Source organism: Stegostoma tigrinum, chromosome 22, assembly GCF_030684315.1.
Source record: "Stegostoma tigrinum isolate sSteTig4 chromosome 22, sSteTig4.hap1, whole genome shotgun sequence".
NCBI lineage: Eukaryota > Metazoa > Chordata > Chondrichthyes > Orectolobiformes > Stegostomatidae > Stegostoma > Stegostoma tigrinum.
This window is the reverse complement of record NC_081375.1, coordinates 13,547,170-13,568,032: the sequence shown is the minus strand read 5'-3', so window position 1 is coordinate 13,568,032 and position 20,863 is coordinate 13,547,170. Positions and strand designations below refer to the sequence as shown.

At 43.4% G+C, this 20,863-nt stretch overlaps 1 protein-coding gene across 8 annotated transcripts in view; it reads right to left on the bottom strand.

Annotated features, from left to right (window-relative positions):
• Window positions 1–1,592: 1,592 nt before the first annotated feature.
• The window catches only part of aatkb (apoptosis-associated tyrosine kinase b), a 374,036-nt gene continuing 354,765 nt past the window's right edge, over window positions 1,593–20,863 (bottom strand). For all 8 annotated transcript variants that reach the window (XM_048555198.2, XM_048555200.2, XM_048555199.2 and 5 more), the window contains 5 exons: window positions 17,519–17,668; window positions 13,003–16,507; window positions 8,051–8,213; window positions 5,706–5,927; window positions 1,593–2,679 (listed from right to left, as the gene is read on the bottom strand). In XM_048555198.2, the coding sequence (XP_048411155.1) occupies window positions 2,651–2,679; window positions 5,706–5,927; window positions 8,051–8,213; window positions 13,003–16,507; window positions 17,519–17,668 (4,069 nt within the window). In that variant the 3' untranslated portion in view covers window positions 1,593–2,650. The remainder of the gene's footprint in view (window positions 2,680–5,705; window positions 5,928–8,050; window positions 8,214–13,002; window positions 16,508–17,518; window positions 17,669–20,863) is intronic.

Here is a 20,863-nt window from a genome sequence, read left to right as displayed (position 1 = left end):
GCATTTAACATTCTCCAATCTCACATAATGGGGTCTATTTTATGATTTCCATTTAGGAACTGGATGCTGTTAACGTCACTAATAATAGCTGCAGTGCTTTTCTTTTCACCTTTTTCTAATTTTAATTGACTCACTTGATATACACAGCTATAACAATAATTGTTTATTCACATTAGACAAGCCAATAATTACTGTTTGTCAATTCACTACAATAACTGAGTGGCCATGCTCAAAGTGAGAGAACCAACTATCCCGTTGATATATCCAACACAAGATCATTCGTTGAAAAACATCCCACTTAATTTCCATAGGTGTTAAATATGATCCCTACAATAGCCTGAACTAAGTAGTAGAATAATAGTAACAGAGTAAAATTCTCAAGTGTAAAAATGTGTTTTTTTAAATCAGTTACTCTGCCAGTTTGCCTGCAGGGTGTTTTGGAAGGAGTTTTTGTTTTGTCATCAATGCACAATTTTACAATTTTGCACATTTTCTGCCTACTACGAGATTTACCTGCTGTCCAGATGTATTCAAAGACAAATGTGAAGCTTTCTTGTTAAAACATTTAAAAATATGAATGAAGAAATCAATTTTGTTTCTTGTGGTTAACTAATAGTGAATTGTTAGCTTGGGTTTTTAATACCATCTGATCTATGGCGTCAATCTGTAATAGAGTTTGTGCTGGTGATGATGGCAAACGTGTTTGATATCATTGTACCAGTGAAATTGATAGCAAAATGCACAGAATTACATAGCACTCCAAACCTTGCTGTCAATTATTTTACTTCTCTGGAAGGTGCACTGTTTAGGTTTTGCAGATAACAACTGACATGATTGTGGTTTTCTACTTTAGCTCAAGTGAACTATATTCCAGAGAAACTGAAAGAACTGCGGACGCTGTAAATCAGAAACAAAAACAGAAGTTGCTGGAAAATCTCAACAGGTCTGGCAGAATGGGTCTGAAGATGGGCCACGGGACCCAGAAAGTTAACTCTGATGTCTCTCCACAAATGCTGCCAGACCTGCTGAGCCTTTCGAGCATTTTCAATTTTTGTTCCCATATCACAGAGATTCGGAGTATAAAATGTGAGGCTGGATGAACACAGCAGGCCCAGCAGCATCTCAGGAGCGCAAAAGCTGACGTTTCGGGTCTAGACCCTTCATCAGAGACTCTCTGATGAAGGGTCTAGGCCCGAAACGTCAGCTTTTGCGCTCCTGAGATGCTGCTGGGCCTGCTGTGTTCATCCAGCCTCACATTTTATTATCTTGGATTCTCCAGCATCTGCAGTTCCCATTATCACTCACAGAGATTCGGGATTGTTTTGAGACCTTTTCAGACAGGCTCTCTGCCTCAGGTAGAAACAGGTCATCGAGTATTTTAAGGTGGTGGTGGATAGATTCTCGTTTGGTAAGAGAATCAATGGTTATCTGAAGTAGGCAGGAAAATGGAAGTCGAAACACAAACAGATGAGCCATGATTTCACTCGCTCGAGGGGTCGAGCGGTCGACTTCTTATCCTAATCTTATATATTTTCATTAACTGTGAAGTAAGGAATGAGCCAGGCAGGTAAGAAAAAAGAACAAATGTAAGATATTGTAAAAAGTTTATTAGTCTGGCGAGTTAAACATGCTGCTAGCTAAATAGAAATAAAACACTGAAGAGCAGTAATGACCCGTATTGATCAGTTATACAAAGTACTAACAGCTGTGACACTTCAAAGACAACCCTGCTCACTGGTATCATGCAACTGGTCATTTCTTTAAATATAATAAATGTGTCTGTATAGCTTGATGAGGGAGGCGAAAAATTGCAACGTACACAGCGTCTCCTTGGTACTGTAACACGACAGCTTAAAGCCACACAGGTAGCAACTAATGTAGCTAGGGGCTGCACAATTTTTACATCTCTTTGGCAACATTTACAATATATTCATCAGTAGTCTGAATGGATTTACAAAAATAGTATAGAGCTTGCAGCTTAACTGGTTTTCTACACTATTCCATATCAAACGCGGAGAGGCAGAAACACAATACTCTGGGACTGAATACTGAGAGGCATGTTCAATGGGACATTTGTACTGTAACGTGAGCAAAGGATATTGATCAGCTTCATCCAAACACTTCTTATCTGATGCCCGAGCAGATGAGTACTATAAGCGGATGGCGTTATTTGCAAAAATGGTTCATTACAAATGGAGCCTGGTATAGTCTGCAGTGTCCATTCTCAGAAAACCCTCACAGTTGCCCTACGTTGGAAAGGTCAGATTTTTCCTCACTGTGACAGGGATAGTTTCCAACGTATCATAAAGTATTTCCCGTTAAAGTTAAGAGTCTGCTCCGTCTTTTGCATCGGCTTGCAGTGAAATCCTGGGAATTCCGATGAAACGCAGGCCGGCTGGAGAGGGGAAGGCCTCCCCGCGGGAGCACATGGAGGAAAGTTGGGAATTGTACACCAAAGTTATCCCCCGCAAGGTTGTCGTTAACAGTGGGGGCCCCCGGAAAACTCGCAATGAAATTGTCCAACAATTCAAAGCAGTTACAGTCATAGTGCGAAACATTCATTTGTGGTTCTGTTTTTTTCTGTCAGATCTTGTCCGTTTGCTTTTCTTAAAAATAAAATAAAATTCCCAGCCCAGGCTCAAAGCGTGAGTCATTCCCTTTCGCCCTCCTCAATACTTGCTGGAAGGAATTAGGAGAAAAGGAGGCATTAGAGACATTAGAGGTAATATTCATAGCCTCAGCACGTCCCAAAGTCAATCAAACATCGTCACTGTGGTAATGTGCGAAGGTCAGCAGTCAGCAAGCTTCCACAAACATCACTCTAATAATAACTCGGTAAAGTGTTTCTCAGGGTTTGGCTGATGGATAAATGCTGCCCAGAATATTGTGTGTCTGTGCGTGCGGTGGGGACTGAGGGAAGAAAGGTGTTAGAGAGGCCCCAAGGAAACCTAACCAGATAAATAGAAAGCGGGACATAACACCAGCGCTTCATCGGAGGCTCACTGATGATTTTACCTAGAATGGTGACGAAACGTCTGAAAACTAACCTTCCAGCTCAGCGAGCAAACTCACATCCAGGCCCCTGTTCGCCCAGGGAGCTTCGGGTTAACAACGTGTGCTGGTCTCAATCCGTTTCATGTCTCACGGGCCATACTGGTTCAGTGCTCACCGTTGCCAATTCAGAAATGGTTTAAGATCCCATGCTAGTCGTACAGTCATCGAGATATACAGCAGGGAAATAAACCCTTGGGTCCAACTCGTCCATGCCCACAGATATTCTAAATAAATCTAGCCCCATTTGCCAGCATTTGGCCCACATCTCTCTAAACTCTTCCTATTCATGTATCCATCCAGATGGCTTTTAAAAGTTGTCATTGTACCAGCCTCCACCACTTAGTCTGGCAGCTAATTCCATATGCACGCATCACCCTCTGCATGAAAATGTTGCCCCTTAGGTCCCTTTTAAATCTCTCCCCTCTTACTTTAAACCCACACCCTCTCGTTTTGGACTCTCCTACCTCTAGGAAAAGACCTTGGCTATTCACCCAATCCATGCCCCTCATGATTTTATTAACCTCTATAAGGTCACCCCTCAGCCTCCGATGGTCCAGGGAAAATAGTCTCAATTTATTCAGCCTCTCCCTATATCTCAAACCCTCCAACCCTGATAACATCTTGTCAGCCTTTTCTGAACCCTTTCAAGTTTCATAACATCCTTCCCTATATCAGGGAGACCAGAACTGCACACAGTATTCCAAAAGTGGCCTAACCAATGTCTTGTACAGCTTCAACATGACCGTCCCAACTCCTATACTCAACGCACTGACCAATAAAGGGAAGCATTCCAAATGCCTTCATCACTGTCCTATCTACCTGCGACTCCACTTTCAAGGAACTATGAACCTGCACTCCAAGGTCTCCCAATTTCAGCAACACTCCCCACCTTACCATTTAGTGTATAACTCCTGCCCTAATTTGCCTTTCCAAAATGCAGCACCTCACATCAATCTAAATTAAACTCCATCTGTCACTCCTTGGTCCATTGGCCCATCTGATCAAGTTCCTATTGTACTGTTAGGTAATCTTAATTGGTGTGCACGACACCTCAAATTTCGATGTCGCCCGCAAATGTACTAACCACGCCTCCTATGTTCACATCCACATCATTTACATAAATGACAAAAAACAGTGGACCCAGCAGCAATCCTTGTGGCACCCTGCTGGTCACAGGTCTCCAGTCCAAAAAGCAACCCTTCAACACCACCCTCTGTCTTCCACCTTCAAGCAATTTCTGTATCTAAATGGCTAGTGTTCCTTGTATTCCATGTGATCTAATTTTGCTAACCAGTCTACCATGAGGAAACTTGTCAAATGCCTTACTGAAGTCCATATAGATCATGTCCATCACACTGCCCTCATCAATCCACTTTGTTACTTCATCAAAAAACCTAACTTAGTTGGTGAGACTTGATTTCCCACACACAAAGCCATGTTGACAATCCCTGATCAGTCCTTGCCTTTTCAAATAAATGTAAATCCTGTCCCTAAGCATTTCCTCCACCAACTTGCCCACCACTGATGTCAGGCTCACTGGTCTATAGTTCCCTGGCTTTTCCTTACCACCTTTCTTAAATAGCGGCACCGCTTCCAGTTTTTCGGGCACCTCACCTGTGGCTATCGATGACGCAACTATCCCAGTGAGGGTCCCAGCAATCACTTCCCTAGCTTCCTGCAGAGTTCTAGGGCACACCTGATCAGTTCCTCAGGCTTCATCCACGTTTATGCATTTTAAGATATCCAGTACGTCATCCTCTGTAATATGGACGTTTTTAAAGATGTTGCTATTTATTTCCTCACGTTCTATATCTTCCATACCCTTCTCTACAGTAAACACTGATTCAAAATACTTATTTAATATCTCACCCCATCTCCTGCATTTCCGCACATAGGAGGTCTTGCTGACGGTTAAAGGGCCCTACTGTCTCCCTAGTTACCCCAGGGTGAAGTTCACACAGTGGTAAAGTTGGGAAACTTAGGTGAGGAGTCAGGAATTCTGAACTAGATCTATTAAAAAGGCACCTCATTCAGAATCTGACTGCATTCACACAAATGGGGAAGGGAATTCTTCTGTCCATTTGAACCCAAGATAGAGAGTGTTGTAAGAATAATTGTTTCAGCGAGACAGATGCCAGTTTGTTTGATGGGTCCCATGGATGAATCACAAGGTAGGGGTGGCAGACGCAGGTTCAGCAGTGGGGGGGGTGGGGTGGGGGGCAGTGGAAAAGAGAAGGAGGAAAAGGAGAAAGAGAGAGAGAGAGATGAATAATCAGAGGGCCAGCCCTCCCACTTTCTGCCAATGGAATGAATTGAAGATCTGGGGACACATGATACTCTAACTTGTGCCTAATTGACAGGCAGCTTGTTCATCTCAACTTATCCAGAGCTATTCACGATCGGAAGACTACTGATGGAAATATTAAGCAGGCTCACTCACAGGGATAGTGCGGCATAGTTTTATAGTGCAGGCATTTATACGCTTAAAAGCTTTATAACCATTCAATTATTTTTGGGATGCAGTCATAGTTGTTCAGTGAGGAAAAGTAATGTACAATTAAACTTTTCTTTTTTTTTGTTTAGGAAGAAGATTACAGAGTCTCCGAAACAACCTGTTTTGTTAGGAGTCAATTAAAAGAGTTCTTGCATACCTCCAGCTGGCTCAATTTCCGAGTCCAAGACGTGAGTAATTGAGAACCTAGAGACAGTGGCTGGAGAGATGGTGAAGCGGGAGAAACGGGTTTTCTGCGCCTGACTTTGCTCTGGACCTGAGGGAGCAGCGCTGGAGGCAGTGTCAGTGGAGGAACTTTCAGTCTCTAGCGATGACCGGACTGACACCAACGGAAAGTCGTCATCCCACTCAAAGCCTCCACCTGATACACATTGAAACATAGCGCAGTAGTTAAATAAAGGTCGGTAATCAAGTAGATATCCAAACCAAAAATAAATCAAACAGTTTTAGAATCACAATTATAATAATGGAACCAGTGCAACATTCAAAAGGTCCACTGTTGATAACCACTTGTTTCTCTCAGCAAGTTCATGCAATAAATCAAGATTTTACAACAGAAGGCTTTTCAGCTTGAACCCCTTGGAAGTGCAAGGTACCAAATGAGAAACACCTTCAATGATTTTCAGTGTCGACAGAAAATTACGGGCTACCTGCATGGTTTGGCTCCTGGTGGGAGAAGTTCCATGCTAAGAGCGCACAAGTGAAAACCACAGCTGTGCACAAACAGGAAGAAGAAAGTGCCAAGGTGCCAAGAGGACCTTGCTGTGAGCAACACATTTTCATCACTGAGCACTTGCTGTGAAGGGCAACAGCCAGCAGGGGTCAGCCACAAGCAGGGCAAATATGCACAGGAAGCAGTCATAGTGAGAGATTTAACAGTAAGATTAAACTGCTGTCTCTGTAATAATAAACCTGAAGCGCAATTGGTGTGTTGTCCCCCAGGTACATCAAGATACCTTATTAAGTTCTTTGAAGAATGACTGAGGGATAATTAAGGGAAGGGGTAGTAGATGTGGTTTATATGAATTCCAGAAAATGTTTTACAGCACCCCGAATTAAGGAGGATTGCTTCACATTGACAGGGAGATTACTAGAAAGTAGAAAGCCAAGCAATATCAAGTCCTCAGGTTCCCAGCCTGGTGATGAGTTTACCGAAGTGGGTCTATGTTGGTGCTGGTTTCATTTACTCTTGACATAAATGATTTGGGCTAAGAAATTGAAGGAACTATTTAACTTTTGATGTTTTAATGTGTCATTATTGGAAATTGTGACCAAGAATTTGAAGATCGCAGGAGGATGTTGATTGATGGGATGGGCAGCTACAGAAAGGGGAAAATTCATTGCATTGTGAATTAGGAATAGAAATATTATTAATATTATGAAATTTGAAATGGAATTCTGGATCAGAAAGACTTCATAAGGAGTATACAAATCTCTGGTAACAATTTGGACTTGGATAGCACGGAGACTCAGCGGTTAGCACTGCTGCCTCACAGCATCAGGGACCCAGGTTCAATTCCACCCTCAGGTGACTGTCTGTGTGGAGTTTGCATGTTCTCCCTTCATCTTTGTGGATTTCCTCTGGGAACTCTGGTTTCTTCCTGCAGGCTAGGTGGATTGGCCATGGGAAATTTCCTGAGTGTTCAGGGGTGTGTAGGTTACGGGGGGGTAAGTTGGTGTGTACTTTTTGGGCTGAAGGGCCTGTCTCCACACTGTAGGGTTTCTATGATCTGATCTGAATGTAATGAAACATCCTTAATGTCCTTCACAGATCATTATCATCAAACAACATTTAACACCACATGAGACAATATTATTACAGGCCATCAAAATTTGGATGGAGCGGTGGGTTTTAAGAAGCTTCTTATAGGAGGATACACAAATGCAGTGATTGAAGGAAGAAATTCCAGAGCCTCAGGCCTCAACCAGGCCCAACCATCTTCAACTTACATCCACCATAAGGTGAGAAGTGGGGACGTTCGCTGATGTTTTGCTCAGCACTGTAAACAAGTTCAGTTTTTCATTGGGACACTAACAGAAGAAACTTTCACAAATATTTACAATTGGGCTGTATAGATATTTTTTAAATGAACTTGTTTCAGCCATGCTGTTAAACAACTCTGGAGTAGGTGGGACTTGAACGCATGACTTCTGGCTTAGAGGCATGGACACTACCCCTCCACCATAAGAGCCTTCACAGTCAGAAGCTATCGCTTATTTTTCAACCAGTTCAAAGGTGGCATCATACAGCTCTGGAGCAGGTGGGACTTGAACCCAAGGCTCCTGGCTCAGAGTTCGGGACATTACCACTCCATTACAAGCAGCTAATAGTGCAAACTCTTATACCGTGTCCATAGTCTGTCCGACAATGTCTGCCAAATTCCTTCTAACAATCAGGAAGCAGTACTGAATATTTCCAAACCGCAGCATACTGTAAGCATATCACTCAAACTGAAGGTTTTATTGTTTAGAAATTGAGATTACTTTCTTCAGAGGCGTTCCCATCGGAAGAATTTTTGGAGGTATTCTGCCTCCCTGTTGCCGTGGAGACACTGGTCCCTTTGTTTTGCAATTCTTCAGGATGGTGCTGAAATGTTGTGTCGACATCCGGAATGTTCTGCTCACTGAGTTCACCCGTTGGACTTTCCTGAAACAAAATAATTCCATGTTTGAGGGCACATCGAGTTGTCACTGTTGTGGCTTGTCCCTGGGAGACAGCACTGAGAGAAAAGGCCGGGGAATAGCTAACATCTGGACTGACTGAAGAACTTCGGGAGTGGGTGAGTGGGACGGTGGAGAGCAGCTGGAGTTGACCCAGCGAGCAATTAGGCGACAATATTTGTGTTCAATTTTGATCACCACGTTACAGGAAGGATGTGGAGGGCGCAGCAGAAGAGATTTACCAGGATGCTGCCTGGATTAGAGGGTATGAGCTCTAAAGGGGAGGCTAGAAAAACTCCAGCTGTTTTCTCTGGAGTAGTGTAGACTGGGTGGAGACTTGATAGAACTCTACAAAATTACAAGATGCAAAGTTCAGAATTTTTTTGCCAGAGTTGCATTGTCTAATACTAGGGAGCATGCATTTAAGGTGAGAGGGCAAAAGTTCAAAGGAGATGTGAGGGGCAAGTTTTTTACACAAAGAGTAGTAGGAATATGGAACATGCTGCCAGGATTGGGTGGTTGAGACATACACGATAGGGGCATTTAAGAGACTTTTAGATAGGCACATGAATATGCAAAGGATGGAGGGATATGGACCCAGGGCAGGAAGAAGGGATTTATTTAATTTAGTTTCATGTTGAGCACAACATCATGGGCTGAAAGGCCCGTCCTGTGCTGTACTGTTCTATTTTCTATGTACAGTAACCTCCAGGGTCTGTGGTCGGCTGTGAACGTGCCAGTTCTCCATCACGTTTTTAATGCCAACAATAACACTGGCTCTGATGAAGGGTCTAGGCCCGAAACATCAGCTTTTGCGCTCCAAAGATGCTGCTTGGCCTGCTGTGTTCATCCAGCTCCACACTTTGTTATCTCAGATCCTCCAGCATCTGCAGTTCCCATCATCTCTATTAACACTGGCTCTGCCTGGAATAAGGGCATGGGCAGTAGTATTGCAGGCTGATAGTTGGGGGGGACAGACCACGATGGAGGCTATTGATGTTACACTTGTTTGGAGTAAGTGATGGAATGAGTGAGTAGCAGGATATTATACTTTTTGTATTGTTATAAGCGTTTTTCCAGGATGAGTTCACAGCGTAGTGTGGGAGAGTGTAGCTGGGTGGCCTTTGTAACTGAGGCATGGCAGAGATGGTTTGATAAACGGCACTACCGCTGATAGGGGGATTGAAGAGAAGGAAGGAGCTTGGTTGAATATCATAATTAACAATCCGTGCAATGCCTTCATCTGATGCAGAGTGAACGGTTGGGTTGCCACCAGGAATGAATCCCTCAGGTGAGGGGTCACAGTGTGTGGGCAATGTAATGGGGCAGATGGCCACAGTCACAATTTGGGCTGTTCCTCATTCGTTCTAATCAAGGACCGACTGGTTACATCTTCTCCTGCCCACCTCACGGGCCGAGAGGTTTGTCTACATTTTTTGTTGGCGGGTGGGTGCACGTGTGCCGCTTCGATCAGTGCTGCTGGCAATGGGGTGAAGTCTGACAGGAGGTGTAAAACCATGCATTGGAGCAGTTTGTAGGGTGTGCAGTGTATCCTAACAGGGACTACTGGATTTCAGATGGGCGCTCGGGATTGTGGGGGAGGGTGTTTGAAGTCCTGTATCAAGGGGAGTGCTGTGTGAATTGTCAGTGTTTGGTGTTCTTTGAGCTAGATGTTTTCCCTGTGGATATTAGAAGCTTCAGTGGGGGCTAGCACAGGGAGAAGACAGTAGTCTTCCTTTGGTCCTCCTGCCAAAATGGAATTTCCAGCCCAAAAATCTGCAAACTAACTCTGTTAAAGCAAGTGAATCCCGGTCACTGGGCTCTTGGGCCAAGCAATTAAAACTCACTGGAAAATGGATCATTTAGAGATCAGATGAGATCCGATTAGGTGACACTTAGAGATGAGACTAGTTGGAAGTGGTTTCGGATTCTGAATTCAGAAATTTTGCTATAAACTGCAGACCACAAGGATGCACAAGTACAGATGGGCAAGATTCTTAACATAACACAGATCGTTTGCTTTAAAATATTTGCTAAGAAAGAAGACTGTGTTCCGCAGTTCAGCAAAGTGACAGCATGGGCTGGAAGACAAAATCTGTGTTCCAGAGTTTCACAGTGTTAAGTCCTACTGTGTCACAGTAAAACCTAAACAAACAGAACTACCTTTGAACATTTATCAGTGCACATTCATTAATGCTACATATTCAGTCTCGGTAATAATCAACAGAAGGATCTAGAATGAGGGGGGATGCAGTTATGTAAGCAATTTGGGAGTGGGGGGGGGGGAGCAGGAGAAACCACTATACACACAGAGCTACAAACCTGGGAATTGTATTTCCAATGCTAGATACTGTGGTAGAAATTTTGCCAATGATCAGGATTAAATTAGAGAGGTGGCTGAAAGGAAAGGAGTTGCAGGCTCATTTTAAATACATCTGCCTTTGGTCCATATCCCTCAAAATCTTTGCTTAACAAATATTTATCTATCTTGGATTTAAAATGAAATGAAACAAAATTAAAATGAACAACTGATCCAGCAACCAAATATTTCCTAACAATTTCTGCTTCTGAACAACTCTCCTGAACAGTCCAGCCCTATTCTCAGATGCTGTCTCTAGTTCGAGAATCTAAAATGGATTACAGTGGAAAATAGTTTATCTACCATGTCTTCTGCTGTAACCTTTAAGACTTTAATGAGATCACCCTTTAACCTTCAAAACCTAGAGAAAACAGGCTCTGTGTAATCGCTCCTCATAACTTAACCTCTGAAGTCCAGGCAGCATTCTTGTAAACCTACATTGTGCTCCCTCCAAGCCCAAGACATCCTTCCTAAGGTGTGGTGCTCACAGTGCTCCCAGGTAGGGCTCTAAATGCAATATCGCATGTGCGTCCTTTTACTCTAGTCCTCCAGATGTAAAGGGCAGCATTCTATTAGCTTTCTTGATTACTTTATGCATCTGTTTGTGCTATTTTTAAGATCTCTGCATCTGAATCTTTGGACATCCACTGGATTTAACGTCATACCATTTAGAAAATACTCTGATTGATCCTTTTCAATACAAAATGGATAACATCACACTTGCTTATGTTGAACTCCATATGCCACAGTTTCACTAAATTCACTTAATCTATCAATGTCCCTTTGTAATTTTATGCTATTATCTACACTGTCTACAATGCTGCATAACTTTGAGTCAATCTGCAAATCATAGAACAATAGAATCCCTACAGTGTGGAAGCAGGCCATTTCGGCCCATCAAGTCCATGACCCTCTGAAGTGCATCCTACTCAGACTCACTCCCCTATCCTATCCCTGAAGTGTGAGTCAGTGCATCTGGAAGGGAAATGCAAACATTTATCTAATGGCAAGATTGTGAGGTGTGAATGGATAGAGAGACTGAGACATCAAGTACAAAATTGCTAAGAGGACTGTATTTTAAAAATAAAAGCACAGGTTCCCAAAGTTACAGATAAATTTGTATGGACTGCAGGCCACACAACATTATGAACTTTTGAGAAGCCCTGTAATTGAAAAGCGGTTGAAGCTGTAGAAAATATACGGCATCAGATCCCAGCTTGATCCCAAGGCTAAGAAACTATACTGGGGATGAAAGAGGCTTGAGAACACAGTACTATTTTCACTGTACATTCTTGACGCTACCACTGTTTCTTTTATTTCCTCCAATTCCTTATGTTTTCTCTTTGTTCACACATTCCCACTTTCCTAATCTGCCCTCACTTTTTCCCCATTTGTTGACTGAGTGTGATTGACTTTCACTGGGGCCTTGTGAATACTCACTTGCCACTGATGTCAGACCAATGAGAACCCTGGAAAAAAGTAGCAGCAAGGAGGCATCTCAAACGGGAAAAGACCTAAAATCTGTTCTGCATAGAATGTTCATCTCTTGGGGAGGAACAGAGGATATATTTTCAACCTGAGGGAGAGCAGCAGGTCAATATTACGAATGTTGTAGAATGTAAGGGAGGAGGGTATTGTGATTTATTTTCAAACTGTGGAATTTGAGTTCACATGTTAGAAGTTTTATTTTAGAGGGATAAGCATTACATAGGACATCAGGAGAACTCCCATCACCTTCAGGTAATGTCATATGATCCACTTGTTTTATCACATAACATGTAGTTCAAAGGATGGAATTCAGTAATTCCTCAGTATTGCATTGACATTATATTCAGGTCTCAGGCTTAAACCTTCTGACCCTGAGAAAGATTGACACAGCACTCATGCACAGAAACCTGAAAACCCAACACATCTTGGCTCATGTACGTAGAGTAATGAGGAAAAGTCGAGTGAAATTCAACACATGTCTAGATGATAAACAACACAAGTTTAACATGACAAAAACTGAAGTTGCTGGAAAAGCTCAGCCGGTCTGGCAGCATCTGTGAAGATAAAAAAACAGCGTTAATGTCTCAGGTCCGGTGACCCTTCCTCAGAACTGAAGTTTTATGGGGCCCAAGAGGAAATTGGAGTCTCCCTCAATTACAGTAAATGCTTCTAGCCTGACTCAGAAAACTACACGTAACCAAGGTTTTCATGAGGTGCATTCTGGTTTCTGCCTTATCCATCAGTTTTATACCTGTGCCTCTGTACCTTAAAGTTGTGAGACATTGAAATTAGCATTTTCTACTCCACCTAATGTCTTACAAACTGATAGGCTTTAAGTCATCCTTGATGGCTGGTTAGATAACTTACTATCTAAGCTGGTGCGCCAATCTAGTAAAACAAACTGGAAAGTGTATAGGATCAACCCTACCTGGTCAAAAAGGTAGACAGTGACGTCATCATAGAAAGATACGGCTTTCTTCTTTCGGTCAAGATCATCACAAAAGGTCTCACACACTAAATTCGGCAACTTAAGAAGACTTCTTAGATTCTTCCCATCATCTTTCTCTGTTACAATAATGGGAACAGTGGGAAGTTCTTCCTCACTCTCTTCGCTGTGTTCCTGAATGTTATAGATGCCAAGTTCTTCATCGGAGTCATCACTTTCATCATCATCCTCATCCTCTTCGTCTCCTTCTTCCCCATTAAAGCCCTGTCTGGGTTCTTTCTTGAGACCTAATAAAGGGAGCTCCAATGACAACTGAACTGACTGTATTTTGGGAACAATGCAGCTCTCCAACTTCTCTTCAATGTTCAAGGAATACAGTTGGAACTTCCTTGTCTCAACATCGGTGCACTGGAGCCCATCTGTTTCGCTACATTGCTCAGCTAAATGTTCTTCAAGTATTAATTCTGTGCCATCAAAGATGCAGCCTGACGTTTTGTGAGGGTACCCTTTCTTACGTGAAGATACCTGTTTCTTTAGGAGGATGTTTTCTGAATTGCAGCTGCTTTGAAAAAATCCATCATTGTTCTCCGAATTGGAGCTAGCTGCTTCATCTAGTACCTGCTTACAAACTAAATAGTCAGCTTGAATCGCCTTCTCACCATTCTCAGTTTCTAAGTCCTGCTTGTGAGACCCCTCATTTATTACAGAACTACTGAATTCTGATCGCAGTTTGGGTTCTGCTTCTGTCAATACTGGGTTATCAGGTGTAGGGTCCATCTGTCTTTCAATGAGAATAGAAACCTCTGCAGAGGTTTGACTGCTCGCTAAGCCCTCTGCAAGATCATTATCTATCTTTTGGATCACATTGCACTGCTCTAAATTTCTCCCTGCAGTCTTCAGGCTTTCAGTTTGCTGCAGGTCAGTCTGGGTGTGAGTCTGTGAAGAACCAAAGTACAGACAATCAACATCTTGTAGAGGACTAACTGTGAGGTCGCCTTCATTCAGTTCAATCTCATCTTGCACAAGGTCATCTTTCTCTGAATCTAAGGTTTGGTATCTTTCAGACTCAGCATCATAATCTGAGAAATACGCCGAGTCCCGGTAGGGATTTTTTTCGTCAATGCGCTGTGGCTTAGAGTCTGGCGACACTTCAGTGCCATCACTGCCCACCTTCAGTACAGTAACATTGCTGGGTTTGCTTACTTTGGTGAACAGCTCAGGATCCTTCTGTTCAACTGGTTCCTTCAAGACAAATTCCGGGGATTCAAAATTCTCCGTGTCATAGCCGCTGTCTGCAGCCTTTGGCTGGAGCGACGAATAATGTGATGTCGGACTATACATTTCATAGGAACTAGTTGTCGATGGGATGTCGAGAGATTCCAGGGAATCTGGAGTCCCCACAAGTTTCTGCAGAGATTTGTGAGAGAGAACAAGATCACTGCTTTCGTAGTCCTGTGTCAAGTCTGTGAATATTCCTGATGTGATATCTGTTTCATCCTCATCACTGCACCCATCTGTTCCAGCAAAGCTTACACTGGAAAGTGTCTTCATTGGAGAGCTGTCAAGCTCTTTCGATTCGACATCAGATGAAAAGCAATTGTCACTTTTGTCAGCTGTTTCAAACTGGGGAGAGCTTGCAAAGTCCCTCACTGCAGTTTCCACCTGATATGTATCACTGACCATTTCTATTTCTGAAAGAATGGCATTGCTGTCTCTGATTTCTATTTCAATCTTCAGTTCAGTTGGATTTTGAATCTCTTCTCCATCAATCTTTAATTGATCCGTCTCTTGAACAATTGCATCCAATTGCTCATTCACACCGGCTACGTCTGTATCTGGTCCAGGTAAATTCATTTCACTACTGTCCGTCTGGATCCTGGTTTTATTATAGATACCAGGGGCCGAGCTCTTCACAGCTTGGCCAAGTAAAGGGTCCACAAGGTCGTCACTTCTCGAAGAGTGTAACCTATCAGAAATGAGACTCTGATTTTCTTCTTGCTGGGCTATGTTGTGTAAAGTAGTGGAGAGTGACTGATCAAAACTTTGACTGTCCTGATCAGCTTCTTTGTACTTAGCCTTCCAGTTACAGTGCCCATTCTCTGTGTCCGTTGAATGAATCGCTGTGGAGTTGTTTGGGTCTGCTGTATGACATAATGAGAGAAGCACAACACTTCCCACCTTTTGCAGGTCTGGTTCTGAAAATTCTCTTTGAAATAATTCTGCGCCGATATTTGTCTGCTCGAGTGACTGCTTTGCTAAATCCATCTTGTTGTGATTTAGGAAATTACTGGATTCCCATGATTTTATCCCAGAAAGAAAGAGGTTTTCGTCCTCAGTGCTTGTTGAAGATGTTGTTCCCTTCCTGGATGGCAGACCAGCTGGTGAGGGGTCACCAATTGCAATTACTTTTACAGAGTCCAAATCATCGACTGAATGTAACATTGTATTTACAGAATAATTAAACACTTCATCAGCTGATGATTGGCAAGCTCTTTCGGATCCAGTTTCATCCAGTTCGTGATAAGATGTTGTGAGTAAGGAAGTGGAATCTCTCAAGGAACTTGTTACCAAAGGAGATATTCCCAAAGGGTCATCACTACTGTTTTCTCCAGCACTCTGTACTTTCCAGTTGTTACTATTTTCAGAGTAGTTCTCTAACAAATATTGATGAGCATCATCTACCGTGAATTGTTCATAGTGTGTTTGGCTCTTACTCTTGCTAAAATATTGACTGTCTTCCCAGGAATCTTGGGTTGCTGATGATACCTGACCCAAGAGGGGTTCCATGGTCAAGGATAAAGTCGGGCTGTTCTCACAGTCATCTACATTGTCCCTTCCTTGTAATCCTTGCCAAGACGACAACTCCACATGCAAGCTCGGGTCATACTCCGGGCTGTAGGAACACATTGTGTAGTCCAGGTCCATATTGCACTCAGTTGGTTCCTCGATCCGTATGTAGTATTCGCCAGTTACAGAAGGGCTGTGCGCGCTGATCACTGGTACAATGCCTGGCGGCTGCAGATTCTGTGGCATGTTAGACTGCTGCTTCGATTCATAGAAGGAGTTGGAGGAGACGGGCGAGACGCTCAAACTCAGCCTTCCCGAAGCACTGTTGGGAAAGTAGATCTCTTGAAACTGGGCGGTGCCGTGGGCCAGGCCAGCCGTAGATGGCGGAAAGTTGTCCATTTGAGTGTGGTCCCACTTATATTCAAAGTTAAGGCCTTGACTTGTCTCAGTCACTGTCAGCACATCATCCACCTCAGTGTGATAGCCATTGGTTCCAAACTGCTCCAGGAGGGGAAAGGAGGACACCTCAGCTGTGTGGCTAGTGCTGGAGCCACTCGGTTTCATTGCATTCCAGCGTTTTTCAAACTCTTCCTCTGCCTCACTGGATGCTTTTGCACAAAGGTAACTGAGAAGCAGATGCACTTCATCTGCTGTGGGTCTTTGGTCTGGTTGCAGCCAACAGAACTGCATCACTTCGTACCTGTGAGCAACATTGAGAGGATTAAAAAGTGGCTGTGGTCTTGGTGATACAAATAAGTGCATTTCCACAAAGACTATGCTTTGCTTAGAGACAGGAGTTAAAGGATAATTTCAAAAAAAAACGAAAGGTGGCACAACTATTTGTGGCAACAGAATCTATTTTTCAAACAATTTACAGCTTATGAAGACAAATATTTAGAATGCATAAGTTAGAGTATCACTGCTGTTTACAGCAACTTATCAATTACAGATCATGTTGTTAGACATAATGGGAACTGCAGATGCTGGAGATTCCAAGATAATAAAATGTGAGGCTGGATGAACACAGCAGGCCAAGCAGCATCTCAGGAGCTCTCTGATGAAGGGTCTAGGCCCGAAACGTCAGCTTTTGTGCTCCTGAGATGCTGCTTGGCCTGCTGTGTTCATCCAGCCTCACATTTTATTATCATGTTGTTAGACATCTAGTTCTCGTGTGGGTGTATGACTACTAGATTTTTGTTGTAAACGGCAGTGATTTATAAAGGTGAGATTGTACCTGGAATCTGTACGGAATTAACATTAGAACCCCTACAGTGCAGATAGAGGCCATTCAGCCCAAGAAATCTGCACTGACCCTCCAAAGAGTATCCTACCATCCACATCCTATTTCATAACCACAAATTTACTATAGCATAACCCATCTAGCCTGCACATCCCTGGACACTACAGGGCAATTTAGCATGGTCAATCCACCTAATGTGCATGTCCTTGGATGGTGGGAGGAAACTGGAGCGCCTGGAGGGAACCCACGGGGCAGAATGTGCAAACTTCTCACAGACCATCACACGAGGGTGGAATCAAACCTGGGTCCTTGGCTCTCTGAAGTAGCAGTGAGCCATCATGCCACCCATTAGGCTCTGTTCGTGTTATAAAATAATTATCATTGTGTAACTCTTGAAAAGCTATTAGTTGCTGGTTAGTTCCTGAATCAGCAAACAAACTGTATATACAAACAGTGAAGACATCAACGTACCAGCGGTCAGACAGTGGCAGGTTCAGTGAGGGTTTTGGCAGTTTCAGCTGCTGTTCTTTTATAGCATATGTCAGCACCTCCTTATCTGAACACTGGTGATAGGGCTGGTTACCAAATTCAAACAGTTCCCATAAAGTTATACCCAGGGACCTGTGTGTAATAATAAAACAAAACACTGTGAAAACAAGTCCAGAATCACAGGGAAGAGATAGTCACAATCCCCAGCATTCTCCCCTCCAGACAGTCAGCTGAATCTTCACTTTCAATCTTCTTGCGTTCTGTGCTCCCACCATCGTCAGGGCAAGGAGGGAGGTCACCAACTCATCCTGGTCAGAACAGTCATCGAGCCCTGAGCTGGTGACACCAATCTGAGCCACACTGGCTCTTCAGCCAACTGATCCCACCAGTACCCCCGAGTTAGTGCAGTTCCTGTGGTTTTATATACACATTGTAGCCAAGAGCTACAATTAATAATGGCAGAGGGTCCACTGTCCTTTCCATCACATGGCTGGACAGGAATGTCCCCAAGTCTTCCTGCCTGCCACTGATTTACAGGTTGATATGCAATCTGTCTGGCTGATCACACTTTCCTTGAACATCAGGTCCTACAGTGGGACTTGAAATGAGAGCTTAACTGTTCAACAAGAGCTCCCCATCTTCAATCAGGTTTTACTTATACATTTACACGCTGTGATTCTATGATTGTATGCGGGGGTCGAAAGCAAGGCTAGCATTTATTATCAGTCAGGAGGTGGTGGTGACAACTGAGATTGCTGTTTGATGGACGCTGCCAAAATTCCTCACTACAGGCAGAAAATATTTGCCAGTAAACTGATGCTGACGATGCCTCATTTGCTGCATTTCTCCTGTTGTTGCTGAGTTGACTTTTTAGTGAGTTCCACTTTGCTTCAAGTAGTTAACACCAGTGGAAAGTAAATTTTAAAGGTTGCAGCAGTGGCATTAAGATGAAAGGAACTGGAAGATGCTCAGAGGGAATGAGTCAAAGCTTCTTGAAGATATTGCATGTTGCTGCACTGTAACCTCAGTGTAAAATCAATGCATGAAAACATAAAGAATCAAGGAATTTTTTTAAAACAATGTTAGAAGCTTTTATGGCATTCTTTCAGCAAACCTGCTGTGTTTTGATGTGGAGGATGAAGGGGTTAACAGAGTTAATGGGAACTGCAGATGCTGGAGAATCTGAAATAACAAAGCGTGGGGCTCGATGAACATAGCAGGCCAAGCAGCACCTTAGGAGCACAAAAGCTGACATTTCGGGCCTAGAGGGTCTAGGCCTGAAACGTCAGCTTCTGTGGTCCTGACATGCTGCTTGGCCTGCTGTGTTCATCCAGCTCCACACTTTGTTATCTTGGGTTAACAGAGCTGTTGCTTATGGTCACTGCAGTTCAAAATGTTCTGTCTTGGGCCTACCCAAAACAACAATTCCCCATTAGTTTCTTGTATCAAGATTCTCAGCTCTTCTCTCTTGAGAATAGTATCTCATGTTGTGGCTTAGGGGTAATGCTCTGGCAGCACCTCTTCAATAACTGGGATCTACTTTGTATTTGGAGCCAACTAAAGCAACCACAAGTCAGATCACCTTACTGATCGCTGTTAGACATGGCAAGGTGCAGAAGCTCACTTAGCTTGTCCCAAAGCCGAGAATTATTGTAATTAAATTAAATGTGAAAAATGCATTTTTCTTAAATGAAAGAAAGAACTGAAATATATCCTAGTAAATTACGAAAATACAAAACCAAAAATGAAAGAATGCCAGAAACAAAAAACAAACTGCTGGAGAACCTCAGGAAGCCTGGCAAAATGTACAGGAAGAAAGCACAGTCCACATTTCGAGGCCAGAGACTTTTCATCAGAACTGAATGTAGTTAGGTAAAGGTAGCATGTAAGTTGAAGATGGGAGTGGGTAGGGGAGAAAAGGAGTGAGTGGATAGACAGAGAGAGAGAGAGAGAGAGAAAACCGCAGATAATAAAATGTGAGGCTGGATGAACACAGCAGGCCAAGCAGCATCTCAGGAGCACAAAAGCTGACGTTTCGGGCCTAGACCCTTCATCAGAGAGAGGGATGGGGAGAGGGAACTGGAATAAATAGGGAGAGAGGGGGAGGCGGACCTCCCTATTTATTCCAGTTCCCTCTCCCCATCCCCCTCTCTGATGAAGGGTCTAGGCCCGAAATGTCAGCTTTGTGCTCCTGAGATGCTGCTTGGCCTGCTGTGTTCATCCAGCTCCACACTTTATTATCTTGGAATTCTCCAGCATCTGCAGTTCCCATTATCTCTGAGAGAAAACCGCAGTTAGGCAGATGAAGAAATGGATATGAGTGGGCCAGGGAGAAAGAAGAGCTGATAATGGAGATCTTAAGTAGGTGAGAATGGGCTGGGTGTTCTGAAAACAGCCAATGTTAGAATGTTACTTAGAAACCCATATCAGGTCTGAATCACGCAGCAACACATTCACACACTGAATACAGTATTCAAAGCTGTAGATGGTGGAATAATTCAAATATCAAAGCAATGAAATCTCTAAGGTTATGATTTGGTGGCCTGGTTAGCACTGCTGCCTCACAGCGGCAAGGGCCTGGGTTCAGGTCCACCCTCAGGTGACTATCATAGAACATAGAACATTACAGCACAGTACAGGCCCTTTGGCCCTCGATGTTGTGCCGACCTGTCATACTGATCTGAAGCCCATCTAACCTACAATATTCCATGTACGTCCATATGCTTATCCAATGACGACTTAAATGTACCTAAAGTTGGCGAATCTACTACCGTTGCAGGCAAAGCGTTCCATTCCCTTACTATTCTGAGTAAAGAAACTACCTCTGACATCTGTCCTATATCTTTCACCCCTCAATTTAAAGCTATGCCCCCTCATGCTCGCTGTCACCATCCTAGGAAAAAGGCTCTCCCTATCCACCCTATCTAACCCTCTGATTATCTTGAATATCTCAATTAAGTCACCTCTCAACCTTCTTTTCTCTAACGAAACAGCCTCAAGTCCCACAGCCTTTCCTCATAAGACCTTCCCTCCATACCAGGCAACATCCTAGTAAATCTCCTCTGCACCCTTTCCAAAGCTTCCATATCCTTCTTATAATGCGGTGACCAGAACTGTACGCAATACTCCAAGTGTGGCCGCACCAGAGTTTTGTACAGCTGCAGCAAATCCTCTTGGTTCCGGAACTTGATCCCTCTATTAATAAAAGCTAAAACACTGTATGCCTTCTTAACAGCCCTGTCAAACTGGGTGGCAACTTTCAAGGATCTGTGTACATGGACACCAAGATCTCTCTGCTCAGCTACACTACTGAGAATCTTACCATTA